General features: G+C 30.7%; 1 protein-coding gene and 1 pseudogene across 2 annotated transcripts in view; both read left to right on the forward strand.

Moving 5' to 3' along the window:
- The window catches only part of LOC146880967 (putative E3 ubiquitin-protein ligase ZFP1), a 58,627-nt gene extending 44,113 nt beyond the window's left edge, over nt 1-14,514 (forward strand). The window contains exon 5 of the mRNA XM_085669194.1: nt 14,380-14,514. Coding sequence (XP_085525320.1) covers nt 14,380-14,514 — 135 coding nt within the window. The remainder of the gene's footprint in view (nt 1-14,379) is intronic.
- Nucleotides 1,334-4,430, forward strand: LOC114168545 (uncharacterized; annotated as a pseudogene). Its single transcript, XR_014986472.1, has 8 exons — nt 1,334-1,367; nt 1,536-1,643; nt 2,522-2,640; nt 2,951-3,107; nt 3,201-3,442; nt 3,520-3,728; nt 3,977-4,078; nt 4,161-4,430. The product of XR_014986472.1 is annotated as an uncharacterized LOC114168545 (transcript).
- Nucleotides 14,515-21,718: the final 7,204 nt, after the last annotated feature.

A 21,718-nucleotide genomic window follows, 5' to 3' on the forward strand; every position in this document is an offset into this window, starting at 1 on the left:
AAATAAAATTTGTAAAAACAGAGTTTGGAGTCGCCACCATATTTATTATAGGAAACTATGGGAAACCATAAAAAAGGAGCAAGGTTTGCGAAAAAACCAGATTTTGGGTCGGGAGTCGGTTACGCGTGGGGAAGGTATTAGCACCCCACAACGCCCGTCCTAAGACGGTACCTTTAATTAAATGTGCAAAAGTTGTGTGGTCTTTCAAAATATTTATTTTTCCCAAAAAATAATATAAAAGGATGTACAAAATAAACAAAAATACTTTCTTGGTTTTTTGGGCCCGACGAGGATTAATCCTCGCTCCTATGTATCTCCTTGTGAATGGAGAATCATGGTTACGTAGTTCTTTATGAATAACTATTTGGACAAATATTTGAAAAATTATTTAATTTTTTTAATAATTTTGAATACCTTTTTATTTAAATTTTTAGTATTATTTTAATATTGATGTCAAGCGACGTGAGCAGCCGAACATACACTGAAAATAATTTCTTTTTTTTAATCATTGATTTTTTTTATCTTTTATAATGTTTCATATTTTTTAAAAGTTATTTAAAAGTGGATGTGAATGTCACTGCGATGTGAGCAACCAGATAGATATTAAAAAGTAAACAAAGAAAGCTATTTTTTTATTTTTAGATCATCTGTATCTATTTTTAGAAAAAAACAAAAGTCTAAATTGGATGTCATGCGATGCGAGCGACCGAACAGACAATAAAGAAAGGGGAAAAATATTTTTTATGATTAAGAAAAAGAATGAAAATTGAAAAAAAAAAACTAAATCAAAGGATGAAAGAATTGAGAGTGATGTACCTTAAAAAATTTTCAATATCTCCTCACCTTTTCTCTTTTCTTTTCTTTTTTTGCTTTCTTTTCTAATATGTGGGTGTAAAGAGAGAAAGAGAGAGTGTAGAGAATTTTTTTTCTTCTTTTTTCTACCTCCTTCAATAGTTTTTTTTAAAGAGAGATAAAAAAGAGGTGTGTATGTGGGAGTGGTGATGGGAAAGAAGTAGAGTAGTGTAGAGAATTTTTTTCTTCTTTTATCCATCTCTCTTTTTTTTTCTCTTTTTTCCCTAAAATTAAAGTTTGAAAAATCTTTGAAGAAAATTTTGTTTCACATTTTATTATTTTTTATTTACTATTTATTTATTTTTATTTTGAAAATAAATTTATTCACCTAGACGAAATTGGGTGTTGACAAAGTGTTGTCAAATTGCTTATGTTTTTAGTTTTCAAGAGTGTGTGTCTCTTATATTGAATGTGCTATATTTGGTTGGTTTTGTCTTTTACTTGGTTACATTATGATGTGAAGCCTAGAGACTTATACAACATGGGTGGAGATGATGTTGACAATTTTCATGAATGTGAGCCATTTGAACAACAAAACCTAGGAATATTATTTTCTAACGAGGATGGAAATATACAACTAGCAAGGTTTTTTTTTTCTTTTTTCAATTGTTGAGTCATTTTACTAATTCATCTTAAATTATTATCCTTCATTATTTAATTTGATGTAGTTATCTTATTTGTAGACCACCTGAAGATGAAGAATATATCAACCAAGAAGAAAATGTCAACCAATAAATCTTCTACATGGGGACGTGTAGTTACACCTGCAACTCATCATCAATCTCATTCAGGTAATTATGATCACTTAAAAACATGAACAATTATGATTCTCCATTTTAATCTACTCAAAACAAGCTTTTAGTAGATTAACAATTATGATCTCTCCGTTTTAATCTGCTCAAAACAGTTAGATTCAACATACCAACCCCACTTGTGTGTGCCAGATACTTCCACCTAATACCAAAATGCAGGATCTGACCTACTTTTTATTTCCTTATTCTCATGGAAGAGTTTGTTTCTTTCAAGATTCAACCTGGACGTATAATGTATTTTAGGTGCTAACTTTGATCAACAGACTTGTGTTTCTTAGTCATTTATTTAAAGTATTAAGAATAAAACTTATTGTGTAGAAGAAATTAAGTTAACCTTAATGATACAAGTGTTTATTTGGAATGAAATGCTACTTTATATTCTGAAGTATTCCTTTTATACTATTTCACTAACCAAATCTAAGGTCTAGTCACTATCAAACATCAATAAAAATGTGAAAAATACAGTAAGAAGGTTAATAAAATGATTCATAAACAACATACACAATTTCATCAAGTTAATGCCAATTCAATCATTCACTGTCTCTGTTTTGTTTTTGCTTCTCAGTAACAACATCAACTTTTACGCTCAATACTTACTTCTCCAACATGGAACTATGATCACAAACTATTATAAATTGTGTCTTTATTTTATTCATATTGAACAGGATTTTACTATAAATATGATAAGAGAAGTTACATGCAGCAAGCATGCATGCTGCATAAACAACCCAATTGAGGCAATGCAATGCAATGCAAATTTTCATCTTTATAAGTAGATAACAAGCATATTTTTCAATTCTTTTCTTTTCTGCATAGCTTTGTTATTTTTCTAACTATCAATTTTTATCTATTGTTAGGAGACTTTTCAACCTCAAGTAAGTCTAAGTCAAAACTTGAAGTGAGTACTCATTCTTCATTGCCTAGTACTCAACCTCCACGACTTGAAGTACAAATTTCAACCCCAATTACACCTCAAGTAAATATTCAACAAGGTCCTACATTTTCATTTTCCCTTCCACTTCCATCTACATCTCAAGCAAGTATTCAACAAGGTCCTAAATATGCTTGCCCTCCACCTCCATCTGCACCTCAGCCAAGTAATTTGTTTTATCATATTTCATGAATAAGTATTATGTATATAATCTGTTTTACATTACATTTTGTATATATCAATTTGATTTTATATTTAGTTTTAGGAATATCTAACAAATTTATTTTCAGGAACCTTAAAAGTGAGGATATCTTCAACTAGCCAGCCCCCAATTGTGCCTCAATCTAATTCTTAGCCACCATATCAATCATTTCATGTATCTGAACCAACAATACCAACTACATCACATTCATATTCTAAAAATGAAAAGGAAGAAAATGAGGAGACTGAGTCACAAGTAGATGAACAAAGGCCTGCAACCCGAAAAAGAGCATGGTTTGTTAATGTCATTGGTAAGAAACTATATACAAAGTACTACATAATATATTATACGTATATTTGTCTTTATAATAAATTAGTAACAATTATTTTCTCACATTCCGTAGATGATCAAGGAAAGAGAATTACAAAACAACTACGAACCAATGATGTGTGGCATTTACCTCCTAATGAAAGGATTGTTGTGCAGTGGAATAATGAGGGTCAACCAATTGCAGATGGTGGAGCATTATTGAATAGGTTCTTAGGTAGCATTGCAAGAAACTCTAATTCTCTTCCTATTAGTTATTCTAGTTGGAAGAAGATTCCTAAAGATTATAAAGAAGACGTACTTAAGAATACTATTCAGGTCAATATTGTAAAAGCTTAATGTATGATTTAATATAATATAACTCTTGTTAATTTTAACTGTTTTATGTTTTGAAGGCTAAGTTTGATGTCCATTCCGATGTTCATATAAGCCACATCCTTTTAAATCACTTAACATAAAGTGGAGAGACCACCGACAGGAATTGTGGCAAGTTAGAAATGATGGAACACGTACTAGAGATGAATTGATCGCAATGGCTCCACTAGGAATAGATAGAGATCATTGGGCTTCTTTTGTGGATTATCGACTAAATTCAAAAACAAAGGTATATTGAAACTATTTTTCATCAACATTGTTCAAGTTAATGATTATTAATTTTTATATGTTGATGATTAGAAGCATGCTCTGAAAAATAAAGATAATAGGGCAAAGCAAACCATTGCTCACACATGTGGATCTAAGAGCATTGCAACGAAAAGAGATGAAATGGTGACAATACTACATGTCTTGATGTGAACTTTTTGTTTCAATTTTTGGATTTATGTGTCATATATTTTTTCTTTAATTTTGTAGGAAAAAGAGTGTGGCCACAAGGTTAGTAGAGGAGAGGTATGGATAGCAACACATAAACATGCTAATGGAGCCTTTGTGAGTGATGAAGCGAGGGAAATCAATGTAAGTTCAATTCTAATAAAGTCTATAATTGTCAACCATACTTTGTGTTATTTTAATTAGTTTCTTCTTATGTTCTTTGTAGGAAAAAATTCAAGTATATGAATCAACATCATCATCATCATCTGTATCAAAAGAAATATCAAGTACTGATTCCTTAGCTTTTGCTTTCGGAAGCCAAGAACATTGTGGACGTGTTAGGGGTTTGGGTTTGGGTCCTTGTCCATCTAAAGTGTTTGGCTCCAAGGGTCATTCATATAATGGAACATCTTCAAGTTATCCTTCTAATGCTCAGTTACAAAATCAGGTTAATTTTTTAGTTTTGATCATGATGCATTACTTTTATCAAATTTGACGCTTGAATATATTTAAAGTAATATGTTATGTAAACCAAGATTGTCAAAAGAGCTCCATTTTTTTCTTCAAAAGTAGAAAATAAGAGTTATTTTCTCTATTTTGATTAATTTTGTGTTTTAAAATAGGTTTCTACATTGACATCCCAACTTAATGAAATGAAGGCAATGGTTAATTTTTTTGTACAAAATTATTAAGGAGAGTTGCTTCGTGATTTTACTATGAATCATGCACCAACGATAATATTTAAATCTTGATTAAATTAATATATGTTTGATATTATTATTTGGAAAGTTATTAATTATTATTATTTTTTATATGTTAGGTATCTGATCAAGGAAGTGTTCCTAACGAAGAAACAAATGATCAACATCCAACACCGCATTAGATGATATTTTTTGTTTACTTTTGGAAATTGTCAACAAATATGCTTCTAGGAAACTTTTGGTTAATTATGCTAATGGGGAACAGCTCTAATTTCCTTTTACATTTTGGTTTATTGTAGGTAGATAGTGCACTGCTTATTATGTCACAATCATTCAAATGCTACCTCTCGAACACTTATTATATTAAAAGCATTATGACTGCTAGTCCACTATTGGTACTATTTGAATGAATATTTTTGTATTGGTACCATTTGAATGAATATTTGTATTGATTGCTTATTTTGAAGTGGCCTTGAAGTTTTTGCTTATTTGTATTGATTGGTACAAAAATGTTAAGCAATAAATAAGAAATTCCATAGAATAAAGTTCTTTTCGTACTCAAATAATTAACTAAACAAATCAATTATCAGGAAAGTACAACTTTAGCATTATGAGCACTAACTTTTTGGTATTAACAGGGGTTTTCAAGGAATTAACTGAGATTTTTGGAACCCCAGGCATTACCGGAGGTTTTCAGAACCCCATGCATTTCTGGGGGTTTCTAGAACCTCATGCATTACTGGGGTTTTCAAAACCCCATGCATTACTGGGAGTTTTCAAAACCCCATGCATTTCTGGGGGTTTTCAGAATCCCAGGCATTAATGGGGGGTTTTCGAAACCTCAGGTAAGTTGCGCTACTTCTAGGGGTTGTTAAAACTCCACGTAATCTGTTAGTCACGCTTGCTCTTCTGGGAGAATTTCAAACCCCTAGTAAAATCATTAGTGGGGTTTAAAACTCAGAAATGTCAAATATAACTCCGTTAAAAATAATTATTTTTGTAGTGTATAATGTTTCTGAAATTGTAAATGTTTACCTATGGAGGTTATTCTTAGTGAATGAATATGGACGAGATTTCCCTGTCTTTTTTTTTCATTTAAAATTGTCATGGAACTTTGTCATAGCTTTTACTGTTACCTAGTTAGCTTTTTATATTATATAAAATAAATGTTTCTCTTGCATAGTTAAAATTTCCTATAAATAATCGTGTTTGAATATTAAACGATGTATAGGATTTAAATCATGATAAAATAATACTTCTAACTATTAACAATTTTTTTTTTAAATATTGATATTTAAAGATATCATGTTTAAGAATACTAGCTTAAACAAACAATTTTAAGAATACACTTTTTTAAACTATATATTGAGAATATTAATTACACAAGTAAAAGATATTAACCCTAAATCTGATCACATAATTACACGGTAATTGGAAATGTACATCTAAATAAAATGAATCACGTTTCATAAAAGAAATTAGTTATTACCTAAAAAAAATGGATATTTTCTTTAACATCCTCCGCTAGTTCTCTTTCTATCCACTCCTTTTCCAAACATTAGCCTCCTATTCTAAAACTCATATTTTACTTATAAAACAATATATATTTGTATATCCTATAAAGTGCTAAAAGATATTTTTAACAATCTTGAAATGAGACTCTTTTTAAATTTGATTGAAACCTTGTCTACAAGGGTGAAACCAACATGTTCTCAATTCAAGATGGTGGACTCATCTCGATCAAGCCCAATAACTGAAAAGATAAGAACCTCCAAACAAAAAGGGGCCAATACCACATCAATTGTTAGTGGTCGAGAAGGTCCCAGTCATATCTCGATGTAAAGTTATGATAGGAATCGCACAGTTAAAGCTTGCAATAATTAGCATGTAAGGCATTAGAGGGTAGGAAACAGGCATCTTAAATTAGTCTACTATCATCTGATATTACCACATATTCATTCTTTGATTGTTGACTTGAGCGTCAAAGTACTTGCAAGTACCCACCTCTTACATGTCTTGGCTGAGGAGAAGTTCCACAAACAATATAGAAGCTTGTGGAAGAAGGAGAACAAGGTCTTCCAAGACTACTCGATTTGTACAAGAACACCTTGTACATAACATAGTACAAAGCCAATCATACCCTGATACATAATTTTATCTACTTTCTTACTATACTATACTTAGGCGGCTAGGAGCAGTATAGCTAACTACCCGGCCCAAACCGCCAACGTATAGTCCTAAAATAAAAAGTAACAATTGGTTAACCACACAAAATGATGACACATACATAAGGGCTAACGCCACCTACTTCCAGAATAATGCATGAGTAAAAAGCCACTTACTCCAGACTTAGGAAATAACAGAGGGGCTTCTAATATCAGATTGCAAGCTTGGAACTTGGGCCTGGTCCAGGCCCATTCAAAGCCTTAACATTAGCACAACGCAATAAAGAAGGGCCTAGCCCATAAGAAGGGTAAAACATAATTAATGGCTCTATAAATACATGTGGACCTCAACAATTAAAGGTACGTTTTTCATTAATTAAGTAATCTGTGATTTGATTTTGGAGAGCTTTTGCTGACTTGATCGGTAAAGTTCTTTCCGCAGGTAACCCTTTAAGGGTCCAATCCGCCAACACTAAAAGGAGACGTACCTAAATCAAGGAGTGGCCATCCAACAAGTCAGTGATTCATGTAAGATATGATTTGTGCTCCCTGATATTCTGTAATTGTTTCTACATGAACACTTACCTTTATCGTCTTTTGTCTAAGAAGATGTATGCATTGGAATCTTCATTGGATTTAAGTCTCAATATTAAAAATTTTCAACATCTCTTTAATATATTTTTTTCTTATGTATGATGTCACTCTTCTTCTCTTTTATGATATGTAGTCATAAGAAGAACCTCATTTCAAACTCCGGTACATTAACTCAAAAGAGTCCTTGAAAAGACTTTCATTATAAAAATATAAATATAAAATAAGTTTCATTTAATTTGATTAAACTTTAAAAATATAAAAATAATATTTGTAATTTAAAATAAAATGTTTATTGTACAATAATTAGTTGTCCATGATAATAATATATGTTAATAAATCTTTTGTATGACGCAATCAAATTGTTTTTGAATATATATGTCATGAATATAAATATAAGAATGGTCTCGGGTGCCATTTAGTTTAGCATATAGAATTTTTCAAGAAAATACAAGCATTGTAATGGTACGGTTTACACTAGGTTTAATCAATATTGGATCCAAAAAGATTTTTTGCCATCCCCATTGTGACACCAGTCATTATGACCCAGGTTGTTGTTGGATTGCATGTTTATCACTAGGCTAAAAACTATAGTTATTAGTTAGGTACAATCCACTAGAAATCCGTTTTTTGGATTGTGTGTGACCCAACCCATTTGCATCCGTCACAAGACAATTGTGCAACCCACAACAATCTCTCTCTTAACAATTGTCCACGGGAATCAAACTCGTGACCTTAACTCTAAAACCAATTGTTGGATCGATCCTTAACACTAGGTCAAAAGCTACATTACTAGAAAATGTTTCATTAGTAACCAATTTTAGTGACTAAAAGTTGTTATTTACTATAATGACCAATTTAGATACCAATTTTAAAAATAAATATTATTGGTTACTAAAATAGTCACTATTATAAATAAAAAATTATAATTGGTCACTTAATTGGTCATTAATTAATTAGAGACCAATTTAGAAACTAAGTCATTTTGGTAGCTAAAACTTAGGTAGCTAATTATTAATGACCAATTTCCTCTAGTAACCAAAACCATAGTAGCTCATTTTTAGTGACCAGTTTCCTCTGGTAACCAAATCCATGGTAGCTAATTTTAAAGACCAATTTAGTGATCAATTATTTTTTTTATTCATAATAGTGACTATTTTAGTAACCAATAATTTTTTACTTTATGCATTGGTATCAACATTGGCCACTATAGTGACTAACAATTTTTGGTTTCTAAAATTGGTTACTAATGAAGCATTTTCTTGTAGTGCTATAACTATTAGTCACGGCTCTTTCACTTAGGAGCGTAATATCCTAAACGTCACGATTCGATTGTGGCTCGATCCACTTGACCTTTGCCAGAACACCATTGATGTTAACTGCAACAGTTTCTTCAAGCCTATCTAAAGGCACTCCTTAAAGAAGACAACAAGGATAATCATTATTGCATGTGTTAAAACTTTGTTGAAATTTCTGTCTCTTAAAGCTTTTGAAGAAACATTGTTTGTATTCAATTTAACAAACTAATAGAGTTTAAACCTTGTATACATTGAAAGATGTAACTCTCTATAGTGAGTGTAAAATCGTGATTTGTTGATCACAAAGACATTGTATTTGTCTTAAGTCAAGAATGATTTGTTATTTTAAAAATACTCGTGTTAAGTCAAAAGTGACTTGTTGAAAGAATACTTGGGTTAAGGCAGGAACAACTTGTTAAAGAGTACTCAGATATGGTCAACCAAAAACAGTTGTGAGTTGAAAGAATACTTGTACAAGATCAACAAAGAATGAATGTGTGTATGATAAAAAAATACTTCTTTGTACTTTGTAGCAATAATACGCATAATGAAACTTGACTCATTGGTCAAGAAATAAACCTATTTTGCACTATTAGACAAACTAGTATAAAATTTAAAGTATATAACAAAATTGGTCAATGATGAAAGTAGTGATCGATTTAGTAACCAACCCATATTGGTTACCATTTCATTGGTGACTAATGCATGATGAACAATTTAGTGATTGAAATTAGTGGTCGCTTTAGTCACCAAAATCAATGACCGATTTAGTAGTCGAATGAGTTATCAATTTAGTGGCCGAATGAGCTACCGATTTAGTGATCGAAATCAATAACCACTTTAGTGATTGAAATTAGTAACTGATGTAGTGATTGATTTAGTAACCAATTTGTTGACCGAAATCCACAACCAATTAAAGTAACCAACTTCCCCATAATTTAATGACAACTTTTCAATCACAAATACTATTCTTTAATTTTAATTGCTTTTGAAAAAATAATTTACTTAATAAAATTATAATATATATTATATGGTATAAAATTATTCATTAATACAATTTAAAATTTATTATATATTATATAACACTTACAAAAGAATTAACTAAAATGTTTTATTGATTGATCAACCTAATATATTCGATAATTATACCAAATTACCGAAGTATTCAAATGTCTAAAACAATGTATGTAAGGCCCACTTTTATTGAGTGCCCTAATGTTAAGGGCTGCCACATTGTTGGGCCTAAAGGCCTGGCCCATAGGGTGCCAAGGCCCCTAAAGCAGCCAAGGTCCCTCAATTGCAAGTCATTCTGAAAAATCAGTGTCCTAACTCACCCATTTTCTCTCCACAGAACCTCTGCTAGGGTTTGGAGATCTACCCAAGTTCAAGTGAGCTCAACCTCCGTCTCCCGTTCACGTAAGTTAGTTCTCGAACCTAACATTTCTAAGTTGTTTTCGTGGTTTATGTCGGGACTCACTATGTGAATCCAATCTCCTTTGTCGTGCCACTATTTCAATTCATAGATCTGTCCTTGGAGCTACTGGTTTCGCTGGCTTAAGAGTCGAAGTCCAATATTAGCCCTTTTCCAGGTAAGGGAAGCTAGGATTTCACGTTATTTCTATTTTATGCCATTAATGTTTTGTGAAATATGAGAAAGTATTGGGGGAAAACGTTAGTTTTTGGTATATTTCTAAGTTAGGGGTTCAAATATTCATGAAATTGTGATATTTGACGTTATTTCTCGTATTATGATGTGTCGCACAGTCGCTAGGCGAGTGCCCTGGGTCGCTGGGCGACTGTGTGTTTTTCTGATATGTGCAGTTTTAATAAAATTGACTTTCCCGACTCATTAACCGTTGGATTGAGCTCAAATTGTGACATGTGGTTCATAACATGCTATTTTATGGTTTGACTGGTTGGATTGTCGATTAGATGTTTGTAGCTTGAGAAATGTGTCACGCATTACTGCAATGATTTTGGTTTTGTGATAATAAATTTTCTTGAAAATTTTGGTGTAAGAATTATGGTTGTGGGTTGTGCTTGATTGTATGGAATTGCAAGTAGTTAAATGTTGGCACTCATTTATTTGGGATGAATACTATTTTGTGATATATGTATGTCTTGGTATGTATTTATAAAGTATGAGATGAATGAATTTGCATGAGTGATGTGATTCATGGATTGTGTTAGATATTGTTTGATATTATTAAGATATTGTTAGATATTGATAACCACAATATCAAACAATATCTTCTATTTAATCTTTTTATTTTCAGTTACTCTTTTTACTTGTACCTCTCTCTATTATAAATAGATTACCCTATGTGTGGTTTATACATAAAGGAGATTAATCTCAATCCCTATTTTCTTTATTCTCAACATATTGTGAATGATGAACTTGGATAAATCTTGGCATGCGATTTCAATGAAATGATTGGTTATATATGTGGTCATGAATTCGGTATGAACAATAATGTTACATTGATGACATGGTATTGGTATGAGGTGAAGTTCTATATCCCCGAATTGGGAAGAATGGGATGGTATGAAATCAACATGGAATATGAATGAGATGGATTACAAAGGATGGCGTGAGGTGTTAAATGCATGATCAATATTATTTGTTTGTTTGGAATGTGATTGATATGCTATTAGTACGTAAATCCACAAGTCTCTAGGTGAGACTTCCTGGTGGTGCTTCAATGGTCGGGAAGTAATTCCATGGCCTCTGTTAGTGAGAGTCCATGGTGGTGCCCCATCTATATAACTTGGTAAGGATTCAAGGTAAGGATTGCATCCTGACACTCTAAGGAGTCAGTTAGTCTCACTTAGAGCGGATTGACTCCTGTGGTGAGAGTAGCAGGAGGCCTGAAACTCATTAAGGGCTAACCTTGTGTGTGAGGGAATTGATTCATTGTAACACTTGTAACACTTAGCTCGGGGGTGAGCAGGGTAATCCACCACAAGTTCAAGCATCCGCTGAATCCGACCAGATTATATGTATCCGGATGAGTCGAGTCGAGTCTTAGTGTATTGATTGGAAGGTCATAACATGCTTGGATGATGTATGTATATCAGACTGTGAAAGTATATTTGATTGTATGATAAAATCTTTTTGGCTCTAGCTTACTCTTTGCTTGTTTGATTGCTTTGTATGTTGCTCTTTTACCTCTGCGATGATCATCAATTTATTAATGGGAACAGATGTGAGAGGTACTCCTGGTCAACAGAAGAGAGATTATTTCACTGCATAGTGTACTTGGACTAGACTTCATGTTCTTTTTGGCATCGTGGTGTGCCTTGGATTGTAAGGAGTTATGCTTATGTTCCAAGATCGCATTACTATGTTATCCTGTGTAACGTTCTCTTTAATTTAATTAGGGTTATTGATTAAATGGAACGTTACGATGTACTATTAAAATTTGTGAAATAATAAAACAGTCTACATTTATTATCGTTATCCTACTAAACCTAATATATTTTGTTTCTATCACTTAAATCTTTTTACATCTTGGGAGATGGCATGGCAGAATATCTAGTGTCTGCAATAAATAAAAAATTAAATAATTATTCATTCTATATGTAAGTCGATGAAAGTCAAACAAGAGGTGTCTTTTACATTCATAAATTTTCTTTACTCATGGATATAATAGTTATTTGATTTGATGGGTTATAATAGCAGAAGTTCATGAATCAATAAACCATATATACTGAACAATTGAATGTTATTTTTGGCATTACTAGAACGCATATAGGTACCATATAGGTACATGTGAACCATTATTTTTGCACCATTTTAAAGAAATGAATTTGTTTACTAATTCAATAACTGATAATGATTACTCACTAATTTGAGTCCATCTTTATCATTTTTATAATGATGACATAGATATCTTTCATCTCTATTTTGTTGTTAGGATTGGATTGAAATGTAACGATTAAATAAAATAATAATCCAAATTATATGAATATCAAAAGTAATAATTAATGGTACCAAAATCATATACGAACAGAAAATTTGGAATTATATTTTAAAAATTGAATTATCTTTACTGATAAAATTTGGAATTATATTTTAAAAATTGAATTATCTTTACTGATAAAGATTTTCCTGCGGCTCTTCCTTGTCATTGTAAAAGTAATTTACTTTTGCAATAAATTTTAAAAAAAATTAATGTCATTAAAAAAATTAAATTTTTAAAATTAAAAATTAAATTATCGTTAATCATAAAGATTTCCCCTTTCCTTAAATTGTCATCTGTGTCAGTTATACACACTGTAATATAGTTGCAATTAATAATGTATGATATAAAGACAAGTGAATTGAATATTCAAAATTAAATTTTACAATTAAATTATCTTCAACGGTCAGAATTTTCCGAAATTTCCGTTATCTTATTCTTAAATACTTATATTACCGTATTCACAAGGATCTAGGTTAAAGATAATCTGACTAATTAATATTTAGAATTAGATTTTTAAAATTCAATTATCTTTACCGGTAAATATCTCTCTTAACCTTTTTATTAAACGCTTATATTACCTTATTTACTGATCCATTCTAAATATACAAATAATAATTAATGGCATTAAGATTATATCAGCTGAATATCTAATATTTGAAATTAGATTTTCAATCTTCAATTATCTTTAACGTACAATAAATATTTCCTCTTTCCTTAATTTAATTATGATCTATATAAATAGTCCATGTGACATTAGATTTACAAACAACACAATTCCAACATTTGTTTGTCATTCTTTATAATCTTCTTCATCACATCTTCTATTTGGTTTTGAAGATCTCTGAGGGTTTAATATGAATACACTAGTGGTGAGAAGAGGCTCAAGGAGATCTATAATAGTGCATCACTCTAACCATCTCATTCGACGAAACTATTTGCATCTCCAAAGATATCATAAAAGAGATGGAAGGAGAAGGCACCACATCAATTTTCATTCTCATGTAACAACAAATCAATCAAGAAGATCTTCAATGCTTATACAAAATAATCTTCATCCTCCTGCCTTGCGTGTAATATGTCAATCTTTTTACTTTTGGTGATTTCTAGTCCTTACAAGCCTACTTTCTTTCTCACCTGTTATTCCCTTTTCTTATGAAGGAATTTCCTCCATTGTGTGGCCCTCACAGTGATATGCTTGTGGACACGGAAGACACGTCATATGAGGCATTCTCTTTACCTGTGCAAGAAGTTTCTTCATTGGTTGATCCTCATAGTGATATGCGATTGGACATTGATGACATGTCATATGAGGCAAGTATTTGTATGTTATAATTTGGTGTATTTTCCAAAGAATACTAAAACCTTAGTGATTGGAAAACTTTAAATTGCTAATGGTTCAAAATTGGACAACAGGAACTTCTTGAGTGAATGGATTGGGAATGACCACTTGGAAAGGGGTTTGCCCGAAAAAAGTATTGCAAGACAATTGCAGACAAAAACTTATCTATTACCTAATGACTTGGAGGGGTCAACTTTTGAGGAACAACAAATTGATATTTGCATAATATGTCAGGTATCAAATATAGCAACATGTATATTTTATAAAGTACTAGTTTATTAGTCTTTTTTATATACTAGATTGGGGTTATTCATTTAAGTTTGATGTATTAGAAATATGTTTTACTCTTTCTCCTTTAATTGAAATGTCTATGCATGATTTCACAGGATGAATATAAAAACAAAGAGGATATTGGAACTCTTCAATGTGGACATGAATATCATGCATACTGTATAAGGAGATGGTTACATGAGAAAAATGTTTGTCCTATATGCAAATCAAAAGCATTGACTATTGGATAGAAGGGAAAGCTAAAATCACACAATTCATTATTTGAATGAATTCATATTGCTTGTGTATGAAGCAGTGCATTCTGCTAACGTACATTGTTGCAAACATTGTTGTAATAGTTAAAAACTAAGTTGTAGTTACATTCCCCAATGGGGCAATAGAACATTTATCATGCTATATTGTTTAAATGTTAATTACATTCTTGATATTTTCTTTTCTTATTTTTTTTCGTTGAATTTCTATTCTAAGTACATGATAAAAAGGATCGTTTATATTGTTGACAATTTTTTATAGTCTTAGTTTGATGTGATAACAATTATGATCAAATAAGTTTATATGAAAAAAAATGGATATTATTAACATTTTCATCAATTTCTTCCTTAATTCTTGATGTACATTTCTTAAATAATTGGAATTAGAATTATACAGTATTTTTTAAAATGCAAAATTTTAGCTTTTGATTTGGATTGCATAAAGACGACTTTCTCTTTTGTGTCCATATTTTGTAATTTCAATTTTACCCTTCATAATATAATTATTTGTTAAATTTTTAAAAATTAACCATTATTTTTACATGTTTTCTGTAAAACCGTGTATCTTCTCTCCTTTTTTCTCTTTATCTGTCAACCGTTATTTTCTTATCTTTTCTCCATTCTTTCACTTTGTTTTTAGTAAATATAAATTTATTTTGTATATTACCATAATAACATTACAATAACATCACCTACTAATATAATATTATGCATATACGTACAAACAAGCATGATAGGGTCTGTGTTTACGCTAGTTTTTAACTATATATAAAGAGGATTACCTCTTTTGTGTCCACAATTATTTTTTTCTTATTTTATCCTTTACAATAAATCATTTATTCATTTAAAAAAAACAGTTATTTTGACATGATTTCTACAAAATTTTCTTAACAATTATTTTCTTTTCTTTCTTTTTTTTTCTCCGTTCATCGACACTTATTTTCTCTACTTTCTCCATTCATTCCACTTTGTTCTTAATAAATATAAATTTACTTTCTATATTAACTTAATGACATTATAATATTCCTTCTTTTGTGTATACATACTACAAGAAAATCCTCAACTAGAAACCAATTTTAGAAAGAAAAAATTAGAGTTGTCAAAATGGATTGGAACTTGCGAGCCAACTCGGTTCACCACGGGTTCGGCCTGGGTTGTCTTGAAATTTTTTTACAAATTTTAATACTGATAGATTTTTGACCCGGCTCACTCGGGTTGAACTCGTGGTGAGCCAGGTTGGCTCACCAACCCACAAATCAAGGGTCACACAAGTGTTTTTTGTTAGGTTAGGCTTTACATTTGGGTCATGTTAGGTTGTTTTTTTTTAGCCAACACATAGATAATTTGTATTTTTGTGATTTTGGTTTGTATTTGGATTATATTAAAGTTTATTTAGATTTTAATTAGAATTATAATTTAGTTTTGACTGAAAAAAATTAAAAATTTTTATTTTTTTAATTAAGTGAACCCGTTTAATCCACCAACCCGTGGTGTGCCGGATCGGGTTTGAATTTTTTTTGCCTCGCTAATAAGTGAATCGGGTTGGGTTGGCTCACTAAATGATCAACCCGTGGTGGGTTGAGCCGGGTTGGGCTGGGTTACTCATTTTGACAGCTCTAGCAAAAATAGTTAGTTACTATAATGAGCAATTTACAAAATTAAAAATTATTAATTACTAAAGTAGTCATTATTATAAATAAAAAATTATAATTGGTCATTAAATTGGTCACTAATTAATTAGAGACCAATTTAGAAGCTAAGTCATATTGGTAGCCAAAACCATGGTAGCTAATTTTAAAGACCAATTCAGTGACCAATTATAATTTTTTATTCATAATAGTGACTATTTTAGTAACCAATAATTTTTAGTTTTGTAAATTAATATCTAAATTGGTTGCTATAGATATTAATAATTATAGGTCACTAAAATTAGTCATTATTTAGAAATTTTTGTTTTGTGACAATTACTTATTCTTAATTTACCCTTTACAATGTATAAAGACTAACAATTAGTTTTACATGTTTCCTATCAACTATATTAATAGTATTTTTTTATTCATCAACAGTTTTTTTTTTTTTCTTTTTCTCCATTCATTCCCATTTGGTCTTAATAAATATAAATTTACTTTGTATGTTAATTTAATGATCACATACTAATATAATATGATACATATTTAAAAAATGCATATGCATAGTTGGTTTGCGCATGTATTTACACTAGTCTATGACTATATATCAAGTGGATTTCCACTTTTACGTTCACAATTCATAATTTTAATTTTACCCTTTACAATATATTTATTTATTTATTTTCTAAATACTAACTGTTATTTTTTCATGTTATCTGTAAAACTGTTTATCTTCTCTCCTTTTTTTTTTCTATTCATCAACAGTTATTTTCTTATCTTTTCTCCATTCATTTCACTTTGTTTTTAATAAATATAACATTATTTTGTATATTAACTTAATAACATCAATATCATCACCTACTAATATAATATCATGCATATTTAAAAAATGCATATACAGTAATGCGATAGTACTTGCGTTTACGCTAATATATATATATATATATATATATATATATATATATATATATATATATATATATATATATATATAAATAAATATGATTTCTCTTTTTGGCATTCACGTTTGTTTTTCCATTCATTTTACCCTTTAAACAAAATTATTTTATAATTTTTTAAATAACTTATTATTATTTTTCAATATTATTTTACCAATTTACCCTTTAAGTGATTATTTTTTTTTTAAAAGTTAACAGTTTTCTTTTTTCAATTTAACAATATTTTTAAAATTACTATTTTTTAATTAAACAATTATCTAATAAATAAATAAAAGTTATTTATTATAAAAGTATAAAAGTATTTATATCTAATTTTATAAATATAACAATAACAATAATAATAATTTTATTATTTTTTAATATCTGAAAAAAGTGAACACATATACATAACGTAAATGTTTTCACTATTATATGATAATGATTTTCAAAAAATAACTTCTATATATGGTTGAAATAGAAGCAAAAGTACAAATAATTTTATGTTATATATTGTTATCCGTGCGTAATCTCTTTTATATAAAAAAAAATAGTGAATTTATCTTGTGTATATATAGATATGTTTTATCTATATTATTCTGTTGGTTTGTTAGGATTAGATTCATGTGTAATAATAATCAAATAAAATAATAAATCTAATTCGATCAAAGGTATTGTTTTCGTTAGATATAATGGAACGAGGATTTCTTTGATAACTAATCATTCCATACAATTATTGTATTGCCTTATAAACTACTACGATACACCGATATTTCAACTTTGGTCACGTATCTGTATTACACGTATCGTATCCGATATTTTTAGATACTTAATGAAATATATAATTTATAAAGTCGTAGTACATTGTAACGTCCCATTTAATTATTAATCTAATTAAAGGAAGTGTAACACAGAATAATATAGTAACGCAATCTTAGAGTATAAACACTACTCCTTACAATATTCCAAGAGAAACCAGAATATAAATTTAGGCACACCACGATGCCAGAATCGAAATAATGTAAGAGTGTCGACAAAATACAAAATAAAGTACTAATGCAGGACAATACATGGGCCATAACCCTAAAAGAAAACTAGAGTCCATCCCAGAGATGCTAAGCAGCGAAATCACTGTTTCCCTATTGACCACGGGGAGTCCTCGCATCTGCTCACATCAACAATTTGATATCATCGCAAAGGAGAAAAACCACACCCATAACAATCAAACAAGCAACAGGGTAAGCTAGAGCAGAAAACGATTTATCATACAGTCACATACAAAGTTATAAATCCAAAATGCATAAGTCAATCAAGCATGCTATGACTTGCAAACAATACACTAAGACTCAGACACGACTCATCCGGATACATATAATTAGTCAAATTCAGCGGATGCTTGCACTTGTGGTGGACTTCCCTGCTCTACCGAGCTAAATGTTACAGTGTTTCATCCCTCACACACAAGGTTAGCCCTTAATAAGTTTCAGGCCTTCTGCTACTCTCATCACTAGAGTCAATACGCTTTATGTGAGACTAACTAACTCTTTAGAGTGTCAGGATGCAACCTTACCTTGAATCCTTACTAAATTATATAGATGGGGCACCACTATGAACTCCCACTAACAGGGATCATGGAATTATGTCCCGACCAACTGAGGCACCACCATGAGGTCTCACCTAGAGAGACTCATGGAATTACGTCCTAACCAATGAGGCACCACCCCGAAACTATCATGGAATTACGTCCTAACCACATACAAATCATGTTTCACCAACCAAGTAGGTATTTATCATGCATACCAATCCCATGCCAAACTTTATAACCAACCTTCATTCATATTCCATATCAAATCTATACCAAACTCATCATATTCAATCCATGAACCAATTCCATACATGCACATTATTCATTTCATGCCTTTAACATATTAATTCATCCAAACATGTGGCAAACATACAAAGACAAAGGAGAAACAAAACCTGGTGCATTCTCGTCCAACTTCTCGCTCAGGTAGAAAGTTCTCGCTCAGGCGAGCTCCCTTCGCCTAGGCGAGAGCTCGAAGAGGGAACAATTGTGTTGTCACGTTCTCTCGCTTAGGCAAGACCCCCTCGCCTAAGCGAGATGACTTCTCCCTCAAGACTAGAGCTCGTCGCTTGAGCGACAACTCGCGCAATACCAAGGAGGGTTTCCTAATACTCTCGCTTAGGCGAGCACCACTCGCTTGGGCGAGATTATCAGATTCACTCCACTATTCGCGCAAGCCAACATACAGTTTCGTCCAGAACAATTTCACAATACATATCCAGCTTATTCCAAGCATCATTCAGTCATCACAAGCATGAAATAAAGTTGGAAGACCAATAATATATAAAGAAACACGAAGGCAGTAAGAGTCCTAGCTTCCCTTACCTGGAAAGAGCTATGAAACTACTTCGACACCTAAGCCCACAACCACAACAGCTCCAAGAGCAGATTGAAGAGCTGGAAACAGTGGCACAGAAGGAAGATTGGATTTATTACAGTGAGCCCCAACATAAACCATGAAAACAACTTAGAAAGGGGGTTATGGTTCAAGAACTAACTTACGTGAAGGGAGAACGAAGTTGATCTAGCTTGAATGGGACAGAGGGACAAACCCTAGCAGAGGTTCTGTTTTAGGAAAAGAAAGAGAAGTGAGTGTTGTTTTTGCAAAGTGAAGACAGATTGTGAGGGTTTGGCTGTCTTAGGGGCTTTAGACACCCCATGGGTCAGCCTTTAGGCCCATTAGATTGGGGCAACCCTTAAACATTAGGGTATAGAATATAAGTGGGCCTTACATACACTATAAGTAAATCTTTGAATAGTGATCAATTTTAAAAAATAATTAGTCACTATATAGTGATCAAATTGACAACTAAAATAGTTCCAAAAAATTATAATTTGTCTTTAAATTGATAATTAAAATATCTTCAATTATGAATTATTTTCTAAATTGGTCATTAAAATTAGTTGTTAGGTTTTGGCTAACAACATAATTAGTCTCTAAATTGGTCTCTAACATATTTTTGGTTACTAAAATTGGTCATTATTTAAGAGTTTTCTTTAAATAGTACTTCTATGATGACAATAATTTATATTTTTATATTGACAATTTTAGTACATATAGTTTTAATTTTGATTCACACAAAAACAATCATATATTTATTATATTTTTAAGAATTATTGTATATTTTTCAATATTTATACATAACGTATCTATCACGTATCATATCCTATTATTTTAAAAATAAATGTATCGACGTATCAGATACGTGTCATGTCCGATACACGTATCGTATACGTGCATCATAACTTATAAGTATGATAAAATTATTAGTATTTAATCAATTTTATGTAAACAGTCTGAATTTATCATTAGTACATGCACTACAAGTTTGAATTTATCATTTGTACATGCACTATAAGAAGAATATGAAATATTCACCGAAATTTCAATCATTAAATGATCAAAATCGCTCAATGATGAAAATCGTGATCAATTTACCAACTAACCCATATTAGTTACTATTTCTTTGATCACTAATGTACGGTGAATGAATTGGTAATTAAACTCAGTAAACGCTCTAATCACCAAAATCAATGACCGCTTTGGGGATCGAAATCTAATGACTGAAATTAATATTGATTTAGTGATCATTGATTAAAATTTGAGATCAATTTAATCACCAATTTTCCCATAATTTAATGATCACTTTTTCGGTCACAAAGAATATTACTTTTCAATTTTAATTGCTTTTGGAAAAATAATATACTTCATAAATGTATAATTATATATTATGTGGTATAAATGTAATTATAACACTATACCAAAGAATTAAAAAATATGTTTCCTTCCGATAGTTTTATCAAAGTACCAAGGTGTTCAAATATAAAAAAAAATGCAATATTAAAATTTATTAAATAATAAGGGATCCTGATACATCTAGACTAAATGATCCTGACACATCTCGGTTAGGACCACCTTCCGATTGTGCAAAGGCTGATATATCTAAGTCAAGATGGTCTTGACACATCTTGGTCAGGACAACATTCACAGTGCAGCAGCAAGAACCATACTCATCACACCGATCGAGTACATATCGGCCTAATAGTGAGTACATCTCAACCTAAGAGAGAGACATCTCAAACAGATGCAAGTAAAAACTATATTCATTAACATTTATGGAAGAATCCAACTGTTACTCAAGGTAATTAATAAAAAACAAGTATATGAAAGTTCAGGCTATAGGTAAAGTCTATGTAAGTAGAGGCGGAGCTCTTTGGGGGTAGGGAGGGGCCCTGACCCCCAAAATTTTGATTTTTTTAAATTTATATATATATATAATATAAAAGTATATTTAAAATTTATTAAATTTTTTAAATTGTAGCTAACATATATTAGAAATTAATAAAAATTAAATTTTTTTATTGAAACATAACATTTAATGTAAATACATAATAAAATATAAAATTAAATATAATAAAAAATAAAAATATTTAGGTTTTCCCTGTTTTTATTTAAAAATTGAGACTAGGATTATGTTAATTACACCAACAAAGCAAATCATCCATATTAAGAGTTTCAATTTTAATGAAAAGAT

Source organism: Vigna unguiculata, chromosome 11 (genome assembly GCF_037176805.1).
Source record: "Vigna unguiculata cultivar grain cowpea cultivar isolate G323 ecotype 2 chromosome 11, ASM3717680v1, whole genome shotgun sequence".
Classification (NCBI taxonomy): Eukaryota; Viridiplantae; Streptophyta; class Magnoliopsida; order Fabales; family Fabaceae; genus Vigna; species Vigna unguiculata.